Source organism: Coloeus monedula, assembly GCF_965178545.1.
Source record: "Coloeus monedula genome assembly, chromosome: Z".
NCBI classification, from domain to species: domain Eukaryota; kingdom Metazoa; phylum Chordata; class Aves; order Passeriformes; family Corvidae; genus Coloeus; species Coloeus monedula.
Window position 1 is genome coordinate 9,717,560 of NC_138822.1, and position 12,012 is coordinate 9,729,571.

At 44.9% G+C, this 12,012-nt stretch overlaps 1 protein-coding gene across 1 annotated transcript in view; it reads right to left on the bottom strand.

Moving 5' to 3' along the window:
- Positions 1–3,674: 3,674 nt before the first annotated feature.
- Positions 3,675–12,012, bottom strand: part of LOC309585120 (PALM2-AKAP2 fusion protein-like) — a 96,044-nt gene continuing 87,706 nt past the window's right edge. The window contains exon 4 of the mRNA XM_082301644.1: positions 3,675–7,199. Within this exon, the coding sequence (XP_082157770.1) occupies positions 7,107–7,199 (93 nt within the window). The 3' untranslated portion in view covers positions 3,675–7,106. The remainder of the gene's footprint in view (positions 7,200–12,012) is intronic.

The following is a 12,012-nucleotide window of genomic DNA, read 5'->3' on the forward strand; positions in this document are numbered from 1 at the left end:
AAGGTCCTTAGAGGTATATAGGTATCTAAGTGCTTTGGTACATTTGAATTCAGTCCATTTAAGGTTTATCTCATGGTTCTCAGTTTATCCATCTTCCATGGGATAGATAATGGGATGATTTGGCAAAGTGTAAATCCAGTGAAATACCTGGAGAGGAAACGGGCCTGGGAGGGAGTCTGTCTGGAAGCTGATGGGGCCTTGCAGTGGTGTCAGTGAGGAGGCTCAGTGGAGGGAAGGTGAGACACATCTGTGCCCGTGGAAACCATCTAATCTTGGTGCCCAAAACCAGCCATGTTTTGGGTGTCAGTACCATCATGTGGTAACCAGAAGGGAACAGCAGAAGGCAAGGAGAGGGCAGGGAACAGGAAAGAGTAATACTGTGAAACTCTGGGTCCACCTTGGGCTGGTGCTGTACCCCATGCTCCTAGAAGCAAACAAGCCTTCTCAGAGAGTGAGCAAGTGCCCTACTTTAGCATCTTCCTCCTTTCACTCCAATTAAATAGGGCTGAATACTTCCTGCCACCTCCACACACTGTGGGGGTTACAAAGCTGTCCAGCAAGTCAATTCCCTTTGTGTATCTGGAAACACCTTTCTCCATGGAGATAACGCCTTGCAAAGACCTCTTTCCTCTTTTCTAATGATTGCAACACTTTGAACAGTGCAACATTGTTGCCTGAAACACTTTGGAAGCCTGATCTGAGTCCTGTGGAGAGCTGTTTCACCAAGGTTATTTCAATATCCACCTGTTTTTGCTAACATTTTCCTGGTTTCTTACATTTCAGTTACAGCTTGAGGACTTGATGCTCATATTCATATAAGGCAGAGAGAGTTCAGGTTTCTCACATACTACGAGGAAGAAGTACTTGTGGGGGTCACTGGTACATAAGCATCCTGGCTCACTCGGAGCCACAGCCTCTTGTTGTCAGTGACACCCCAGTGCGGATAGCGTCGCACTGGTCTGTCTGCTGCAGTATGAAATCCTCCCCATTTTGTGAAGCAGTTTCCAGCCTCCTGCTCCTTTCCCCTGCTCTCTGAATCCACCTCAGCCACCAACAGTCCCCACAGCAGGAGTTCAGTGCAGTAGGGCCCCCTGCCAAGTGTTCTGTGTGTCCAGCCACGCTCCTGCAACAAGCTGCCTGCCAAGGCAACACCGAGTCTGTGATTACTTCCTGGCAGGGCTGGTGTGTCCCAGGTCCTCCTATAGGAAGGGGCATGACCAGGGCCCTGGGTATGCATGCTGAGCACATCAGCTTTTTCTGGGTCCCCATCCCAACTGTCTCCCCACGGGAAGCTTGTGAGATGTGGCAAGGCTCTCTCCCTGATCCTTCGCTGGCCGCAGGAGGGCTTTCTGTGAAAGTGAAAGGGGTGCTACCGCAGTGAGGCATCCATCACCCTGTCCCTCCCACGTACTGGCTGCTCCCAGCATCTGGCCTTCCAGGGGCCACCCTTGGATTTACCACGGTCAGTGCAATCCGCCCTGCAGATGTCACTGCTGCCACACAAATCCCCACCATGCAAAGCTCCCCATGCCGTCCGCAGCAACAGAGAATGCGACAAGGGAGCTTTGCACATTTTTCTTCCTTCATCGATTTTTCTTGCCACTGCTCCCACACTCTAGATTGGAACAAGGCCTGAATAATTTCCAGCTCCTGGTGGCACACCACCCTCAATTCACCGCAGGGCTGACACATGCCTGGAACGGAGCAGGAGCTCTCACACTGCTTGCCAAAAGCTCTCTTCCCGAAGACCTCATTGATAAAGTAGTGGGTTAAGATGCCAATTAGTCAGTGCTCAGCCAGAGCTAGCAGCAGACCATGAGGTTTGGATGGTATTCTGGTTATTTTTCTGCTGCTGCTTAGGTTGTTTGTTGTCTAGTATTTTTGTTTTGCTTGTGTCCCCCCCTATGCTATTGCTGAAGTGACAGGATAGCCCTTTGCCCTCAGTCTTGAGACATGTGAAAAACTGGGATGCTGGTCAGCCTTTGACCTGGGAAGGAGTGGAGGGCTGGACACACACACTGCTAATAGTTTCCAGCACTGCCCACCTCAGTCAGTTCAGCAACTAGAACATAACTGAAAGTCTTTAGTGCTTAAAGTTCATGCTTATATTTGTAGTTCTGGCTCAGCCTAGCCCTGTCCCTCCAGCCTGCTTCAGCTTGTGGTGCTCTGACTTGGTTTCCTTACACTACAGATTCCTGTTTGTAAGGTGTTCTAATCTCCTGTGCCCACTCTCAGCTGGAAACACTGTATTGAATGCTCTCTCTCCTTTTAATGCGGTTTCATCAAACCTGTCTCTGCAGAGGAGATCCTTTGCCTCTCCATTTGCTTTCCCATTGTGCTGGGGCCTCTTAAAGCCACCTGAAACTAAATGAGGTACAGTATCTTCACCTATGGGGCTACGGCAGAAATTATTGATAAAATGCTATTTTATAGTACTCACCTACATGGCAAAAAAACTCTCAAGTTTGATACATGCCATTTCAACTGCAGTGGGGAGACAGGGACTTTAAATGTCCTGAGTGTGTTATAAAACAGGTAACAACAGCTGATAACAGCAGAACTGCAAAATTCCCGACCTGCTGCCACCCACTGGTGTAATTGAATTACTTTGCAATGTCTAAATGTTCCCTTGCAAGAGTCCAGTTTTCACTTTTAATTCACATAAAATCCAAAGATGATGCCTAGGAGTTCCTTTTCCCACTGTGTGCCACTAAGTCAAATATATCATCCTTCCTGGCACAGAGCAAGGCAAGGCAGAGGAAGACAGAAAGCCTCTCCTGTGTTGAGAAGACAGCAACACCTTTTTTTTTTTTGCAAAGACTGGAATTGATGGATAAATTTTCAAGCTTGTTCTCTAGCCCATATCTCGACTTCCAGTAGTATTTCCTAACTGGAAAGTAAACCCACATCTCATTTTCTCCATAGGTAGTTCTTATACTATCTGCACAAGCAGAGGAGGGCTGGTGTTATGGAGAGCACTAAAGGCAGCACTTGTCCCTCGCCAACTCCCACCAAAATCACCGGTGTCCTCTGCTGCTTCCCATGGGAGGGTTGCAATTAAATACCTGACTATTCCCAGCACAGGGAGGGGCAGAGGCTGGCATGAAGCTGGCTAGATCCCAACAAGTCCCTGTGGCCCTTCTGAGGTGCACCCAGCACTCCAGCACCTCCCAGCTCTCGCAGGGAAAAGTTGGCACCAGCTTCCTAACAGGGGTGAGGGATGGGATCTCCCCCAGTCCGGCTGTCCATGAAGGGGGAGTGAGGGGCAATGGGCAAGCAGCTGGTTGCTGCAGCCAGGTGTGTGATAAATGGACACATTTAAAAGGGTGTGCTCTGCCAGGCAGGACTGTGGGGTTCCTGAAGGTGTGGAGGAAGCAAGGAAAGAAAGGTCATGAGATTCATCATAAAGCAGATTTGGCCTCTGCCGACCTCCACGAGCATGATAATGGGAAAGAAATATGCAGGGATGCTCTTGTTCCCGCAACTGACACCACTGTGTGGAGAAAGACCTCTCCCATCTCTAGACAAACAGAGCGACACCGAGTGAAGAACCACGGGAAGAGACTGACTGACTGCCATGGGAGGTGGGACACAGGCCACTCTCTTCCAGCCACATGCAGCTTTCAGGGGCACACCTTCCTGCAATAACACGAAGAAAGAGGCAGATTTATAGAAACACAACACAGGTTTCTGTTTTAATGAGAAAATAATTATATACTTGCATTGTAGGCCTCACAGTCACTATAAAACAGAAGCAGGATAACATTTAAGTGGTTAACATACAGAAAGCCAGGTATTGTTGAAACTGGTTGATAAATCATGACAAAGATGCTGCCTTTCGGTTGCCAAACATGTCAATACTACTCTGTTTTCCCTCAGAAATGTCAGTACAGAGCAAGATGAAGTCCAAATTGGCAGCTTTAAAAATAAATTTTTCAGAAAACCTGCACTGTAACCCCAAACCAATTATAATCACAAATGCTAATGCTTAACTATTTCTCAATACACAGTTTCATTAAAACCAGTCTTTGCCACGGGAAAGGATCTGAGCATTTCTTTTGTGGAGACAAAGTTAACTCTGCAATAGTGCTCTTTTGTTGCATTTGATATAGTCATATATAGATAGATATGTATTACTGGCGTATACTTATAAACACCTAAGCTTGGTAGCATGCAAATGAAATAACAGAGGCAAGTAAACTGCATCTCACTCTTGTTACCACAGCACTGAATGTGCTGCTGACTATAAGTGTCCATAATTTCTGGAAGAGAAAAACTCTGCTGGGTGAAAAGTCTGTCTGTCCTGCACTGAAATACTTTTGTGGCAGGGGCTGAAAGCAAATGTTTCTATCACAGAGACCAAAGCATGAAAATGTGTTATGATGGGTCGTTATTGTCACTGGCTTCCAGTGAGGAAGCTGGAGGGAAAAACAGGCCTACAGGCCAAAGGAAATAAAGATGCAAGTTCCTGGGAAGGCAGTCCAGGGCTGACCCAGCTTTCAGGAGCAAATACTGGGGGAAACTCTGAAGAGTGCCATTTAATGCAAGACCACCACACCCCAAGTACAGAGGCCATCTCCTCTTCTCAGAAAACTTGTTTTTCCTAGTCTCTCTTAAGCTCTCCCCAAAGGCCAGGAATCTTCTTGACACAGATGCGTGGAGCTCACAGCTGCAGCTACATGACACATGGTCTCACTAGTGCTGCACTGGTGCTGGTGCTTTTCCCACAGTCGAACGGTAACAACCCGCCTAGAGACATGAATCACAGTTCACCTTGATTACCATGCCAGAAAAACAGGTCCACTTCATCAGATATGTAATTCCTTCACAGGCATGGAGCCTCCCCATGGTGCCTCCTTGAGATAAGCTCGCTGCCCTCATCACGATGAGCTCTCGGTTCAGCAGGGTTTTCTCCAGTTCAATAGCACTTCTGGAGAAACTTGACAGAACTGAGTCAATGGGTATATATAAATGTATGTACTACAATTCCCTGAAAATAAGCCTCAAAACTGTAAGTGTCCATGGACAGAAATCACATGCTGGAGGAACTGAAGGGGGGTGGTAGTGAGTAATTTGGTTGCAAGCTCTGTGTTTGTTTAAGAAAAGCACCAGAAGTATGTTCACAGTATCGGTACTCATTTTAAATGAGCTTACTGTTTCAGGATAAAACAGCACAGCAGGTCATGAAACCAAGGAAAGGCTTAGGGAGGACACAGTATCCTGGCTGATGATTTTTTTAAAAGATGTCAAAATAAAAATTGATTATAAAAAAGACAGAATAATTTTATAGAAAAAAGGCTTGGTGTCTTTTTTCCTGTCACCTCCCAAACTTGTTGGTTTCTAGTCCAGAAATTATGGTTCTCAGCTGTAAAATATTCCTACTGTATTGCTTGGTGATAAGAAAGAGTAAACCCGCAGCCTCTATACTACATACAAATACAAAGCACAAGAATAAATACCACATTTCTTTTCCTAATCGTCAGCTTACAAAACTGGTCAATACTTTGCAATTGTGACTCATGCAAATACCATGTTGGGTCAAATTTTAATATCACAAATACTGCATTAACTCAGTGCCTTATTTTTATATCCCCTTTCGGAAAAAAAAAAAAAAAAAAACAGCACTCACCCCTATAGCTGGTAAACAGCTGTGGAGAAAATATTCAGTACACACACTGCCATACACTTTCTGGTATGCCAGCCTCATGCACTCACCCTCACACACACACACACACGCACACACATCCACACTAATCCTTCACTGCTGATCCCAAGCCTAAGCAATAACTAAAGGCTCTATGGTTTGCTTGTAGCGCTGAAAACACTGGCTGAATGGCTAAAATAATATTTTCTTCCCTTGTCTGCTCTTCCTCGCTCATTCCTTCCAACTCATTATGCCCTTTAGCTTTTTTGTTGCCTGGAAACGTGAAGACTTCCACAAAGCACTCTACTTCAAAGCCTTTTTACGTTGTATAAATATAGTTGAAGACATAACTATCTTTCTTCTTTATTTCATACCTCTTTCTAGGCCAGAGTCTGGCTTAGTTCATTTATTGCCTCATTTAAAAATTAAATGTCTTTTTTTTGTATCCCTTTCCCACTACCTTTCTACTTCAAATTATCCATCTTCAAAGATTTTACACATATGCCATTCTTTTCCCTCCCCACCATCAAAAAATAGTTGTCATCCGCTAAATACAGATTTTCTACTTAGAAACTTTGTTGCGTAAATATGCTCCGAGAACCTGGAGTTCAGGTGATATTGCAAGCATATAGGATCCTAAAGCTAAGGTAATCCATTTGGCTTAGCTCTCATCCCCATCTATTCCACTCCTAAATTGTGATGGCTTGTGTTTGCAACACAAGGACTGTTCGACTGAGTTTGCTGGATTGTACATTTGCAGTAACTGCCTCCCTGTTTGTTGGGTTTTTCTTGTTTTAAACAGGTAAATTACTAGGAAGGGGAGCAGAACCCATGCTCCCCTAACAACCAACCCAATCCCAAACCCAACCCTTCAGTCTCCTCAAAGAAATAGAACAGAGGGCAGTATCTTTGTGTTTTGTGGCTGGATAAGAGTACGCCGAATTAACGCCAACGGTCTTGGTGCAGCGGCTGTGGGAGGCGAAGGAACTGCAGGAGGTTCTGACAGGAGCTGCTGGGGGACTGTGATCCCAGGGGCAAGGCAGGGCTGGCAATTCAGTCAGTGAGAAACACAAGTGTGAGCCCTGGCTGCAGACTCCTCCATGACTGACATCCTGCCACATGCCTGCAGCCTATCCGGTCCGTGAGCAAAACCACCCCCTTGTGCTCACCCCCAAGGGCTCCCACCCCCTGCACCCTCTCCGTTGCATTATTTCAGAGGGGAGATGGAGGGAAGAAGAAGGGGCTATTTTCTAGGTGTGTTTTCCTGTAGTTTTAGGATTGCCAGGAGCTGGATCATTTCTGTGTCTATGTGCATTGAGTTTGTTGTGTATTTAATAAATACTGGACTAAAATGCTGCTGCTTTCATGGTGGGTTTTTGTATTTGCTTTTTTTTTTTCTTTCTTCCTTTCTCTTTTTTTTGGTTCCGGCATGCCTGGTTGCTGTCTTCACACTGCAGTGTGGTTATTTGTCCTCCTCTCGGTTGGCATAAATGCCGGCTTCCCAGCGCAGCGCCAGAGCACTCTTCCTGCGGTTCACCCTGGTTGCCTCGAGGACCTGGTCAGGAGAGAAAAGGAAAGCACAGGATGTCACTCAGCTGATCCTGCCCTCGGGGTGTCCCGCACTGTGCACCCAGGCAGGCAGAGACCAGCCAGGTGGGGGGGGACCAGCCAGGCCAGCGCTCCCCATGGGGCTCCAGTGCCGCACCCTGTGCAGAACAAGAAGACTCATGCGATGAAGCACTCACTGATGTGAAAGTGGGGGGATGGCACACAGGAGCAAAGCCACACCATGGGAGGACAGAAGTGGTAGGAGTTGTCTGGCAGCATCCACCTCTCTCCAGGGGAGCCCCAGCTGACCTCTACCAGCCCAGCGGCAATTGCCCCATCCCAGGGTTTTGGCCCTCTCCCTAGGGGCAGCTGCATACCCTCAGTACCAGGAGCCAGCAGCCCCCCTGCAGCTTTGTCCAGAGGCTGCTCTGGAGCTGTGCATGAAGCCCAGGGAGCAGAGAGCCACCTATTGCAGCACATCACCCTCTCAGGCAGGAGTAGTCAGAGCCGGCCCCCAGCCCTGGCCCCTGCATCTTCTTGTGGTCTTTGGGTTGCAGCTACTGTGCACAGTTATCGAAGTGTTCCACTGCACGTATGTGTAGAGTGCAACCACTCTACACATACGGGAAATGAGACTTATACAAGGAAGGCCTGCAAAGCCCGGTTCAACATGGGCCCGACACATTTAAATGTATTTCATATACACATCATACACACAGCTATATGCACACACTGTGTACCTACTTGTACGTATGTACATAAACAGTTAAATAAAAATGTAGGAAACCGTTTTAAGACCTGTTTTGAGAAAGTCAAAAAGAAAATGAGACAACACCAAAAGGCGTTACTGTGACGTGTGTCTGAGGTACTCCTCAGCAAATAATGCATGGCTGTGGGTGTTTTCCACACAGCAGAGTGAGATATAAAGGGGTCTGGAGCCTTCTTACAGAAGCACATGACAATGTTATTTTCTGACCAACACTGAACAAACAGCTCCATGACGAAACTACAGAGTTGGCAATGTCAACTGCCATCAGTGTGTTTTAACCATCCCTCCCAGAGAAGCAAACTGAAAATTTTTATGTCAGTTAAAAAAAATCCTACAACAAATACATCACTCTTCACTGAAACAATGCTGGCCATCCCTGGTTTGTAATGCTTCCTGCAAGCCACTCTGCACACTCCCTGACTGCAGAAGAGTAGCTGGCCTTTTGAGATAGGATGGTGCTATTTTACTCTTCTGTGAAGAAAGTCAGATGCAGTGAGGACTTAAGCCTTGACTAGAATAAAAATAAATAATTTAAGACTAAAGAAATTCTTCTTTCAGCTTGTGACAAGCGGTGGTTGGAAGAGCACACAGTACAAGGCTCTTGTACAGGCAGTATCAGAAAATCAGCTCTGAGCTACCAGCTGAAATAACTTTGGCCACCATAACTTTGCTTACGGGAATGAGAATGCACTACTGCATTTATGCCAGTTGTAACCTCCAGACCTCCATTCAGGAGCTGAAGATAGGATGGAGTTTTGCCAGCATTAGTATTTCTTTGCCGTCCTAGTTTCTTTTGACTATGACTGTGAGCAAGCCAAAGAACTGAAGGCAAAATCTGGCCAACGGAGACAAATTTTAATGAAAGCTCCAGCTCCTTCTCAGCACTGACCATGGCTACAGTTAGTCCAGGTCCACTAGAGGGATTTTGTTCTGAAGTTTTGCCCAAAATCATGCCTCCTCTTTTTCCAGAACAACCACCAGAAGGAGGGATCAGGTCTGAGTGGTTTCCGTTTTTCCTAGTAGAGGGCAAATGTGCTCACAAACCTAACATTTTATTAAAACAAAGAAACCCACAACAACAACAACAAAAATAAATAATAATAATAATAATAATAATAATAATAAAATATAAATTAAAATAAAAATCAGTAGGAAAAAGTTGGTCTGAGACATCAGCCTGTAAGCTGTGTACTGGAGTTACTCCCACTGCAGAATGCCTGAATCAAGAAAAGACACCCCAAACTGAACAATGGAGAAGCAAAACTGGGAGTGGGTATCAGTGCATCATTCATCATAAATTTCAAACTAAAACTGCCACTATGTTTTTAAATAAGGTCTGTGGAATTTGGCCTGCAAAAAAGTATGCTGGCTGAAAAGAAAATGGATTTTATGTAACTTGGAACAGTTTGAAGTCAGCAGGTTCTTTGCTGGAAATCACAGCGTTGTGAGGGTCTCTGGGGATGGCTTGCAAAATTCAGGACACTTAAACTTTGAAGATTCCTGCTTTGTATCAGTCAGCTTGTATTTGTCTTAAAAGATGGCAATAGGGTTTCTTCCATTTATCCCTGGTCTGCACACCTACCCCAAAGTTTGTCTACTTCTACAAATGCTGCTCACTCTTCAAGCAAAACTGTATCCAGATTCATATCAGAGGTACGAGGGCATTGAATGTGGACCTGGATTTTGCAGGAAAGCAAGCAGTGATGTCTGGCTCAATATTAAAACCAAATGGTACAGAAAATAAACTAAAGATCCCTTTGAATAGTTATTCCAGAATTATTCTTCTAATCTACTGAAAAGAATGTTTGACCTAAAACAATCCTTGTTTTTACAAGGCTGTGACCGTTTTAGACCTGCTAGAGGAAACAGTGGCATAATTATAGCACACAACTGGAATGACTGAGTGGGGAATTGGGACTCCTCAATGGAGCATTGAATTCATGACCCAGGAAGCTGCTTGACTAAAAATAGCCAACAATCTCCATTTTAAAATATATTTGGCTGGTATCAGGGCTGACTCTAGACCCAGAATGAGTCCAGTACCCCCAGGCTCTCCACAGCAGGTCAAAAATGCTATCTCAATGCTTCATAATGCCCTGCATCAGCTCAGTGGGTGCACACAGGGCCAGGCTTGGTGCTCAGGGTGTCCTAAGGCAGCCAGAGCTGTAACTGCAGATGGCAGGAAGATCATGGAGCAGATGCTTCACTTAAGCCTAGGCTTCTCCAGCTTGTGAACTATGTCCTAATGTAAGGCCACACCAGTGGAAAAAGCGTTACATAAAATGTCTCATTGGGCAGAGGTGATTCAAATACCAGCTGTAGTAGAAGAGGAAGAACTTGGAGAGCAGAAGTAGGTGTGAGGGAAAGACAAAAGATATGTAGGGCTGTAAGAACTATTCCTCATCTTTCTGCAGAAAATTTCTTTCTGGATGGTATGGTTGCAGCTCGAGGTCTCACTAAGAATTGCAGAGGATTCTTTCCTTGCAGATTTCATTTTCTTTTTGAGGATTTTGAAACAACAAATAAAAAAAAAATTGAGATAGCTGCCACTGTTAGGTGTAAGAATAATTTTTCTATCAATTCTAGAGATGGGGACTAACCTATCCTCAGTTTCCCTCCATCAGATTTAACAACTCCAGTACACAGTTAGCAGATTTAATAATTGATCTCTTACTGACAACAATAAAAAGCAATATATATATATGCTTTAGCCCAAAACACATTTATCACAACCACTGAAGTAGTGGTGTTTTTTGAGCAGTCAGAAAGCTGACTATTATACAGTACAAGCTAATTTTTGTTGAACAGTAGTAGCAAAACTGATGTGGAAGCGAAACAATTTTTCTGAGGTTTAATGTTTTACTGATTCTTCCCATCTGAATCTGGAAGAACTAAAAGAAAAAAACAAAAGAGACAATGCAAAGGTCTGGGTGTCTAAAATCTGTGAGTACCATGTAGTAAAGTTACTGCAGGAAACACATTCATGGAGCCCAGTGTGCACCAAGAGATGGAAGCACAAATGCAGGGCTGCCTGCTCCTGCAGATGTGAGTGTTCCTGCTCAGGAATGATAAACTAAATGCTTTAAATAAAACTGGAACTACTGAGAAAACATCTATTTCTCCAGTATGAAGGTACTTTCCTTACTGTACCTACTTAATGCTGTTTACTAAATACCCAGACTGCTAGTAAACACAGTAAGGAGCTGGGTATCTCAGATTAAAATGTGTTTACTTGAAACAAGACAGTGGCAGTATTAAATTGCTGCTTGTCAGTATTAAAACATAAACTATGTGCCCTATGCCATCAAATCCAGTGTGTTCCATCTTCTGTTCTGTAACACAAAATTTTTCAGCAGTAGCCTTTAATGTAGCATAAATGTCACCTTCATGCAGTTATCTCCTACAGTATGATTGGTATTAAGGAAATTCAAGCTAATGTCCTGTACACTTGAATATATGTTTAGCTGTAAGGCCAAAAGCAGAAGACTTTGAGGATAAAAACATCCATATAGGGGCACACATACAGGTCTCTTTAAACAGCAGAGGGATGTACTTTTAGTACAGGCTGCAGGAATTTGGGAATGATGTCTGAGTGATGCAAGACATTACCCTAATGAAGCAGGATGCAGTTGCTGCAGTAGCTGAACGTCAGCAGTTACAGTGCCTTGCTGGGGGGCTGTTTGCTGCTTCCCAAGCCATTGCAAGCACGGACGGGGCAGGTACAGCACTGCCAACAATGATTAAAACTGAGCCAGCCACCTGCCTGCACCAGAGTGCATGTTGGAAGGCTCTGGTAATGAGGAGACATGGGTCAGCTGTGGGGTCAGTAGAGAGTAGGGGCATATCGTGCCTTGAGCCTTGCTGTTCCTTCTGAAACAACCTGCCTGGTTTCAGCTGAAGATTTCCAGTGAAAATCACATGATTTCTTCAGTCTGAGTCTGGATACTGGGAAATAGCCAGAGGACATACTTTCACTTGCATAAGGAATTGCTGGGTCCCATAGACTTTTTTATTTCTAACCCCCTTCCAATTCACACACATTCTTTTCCAG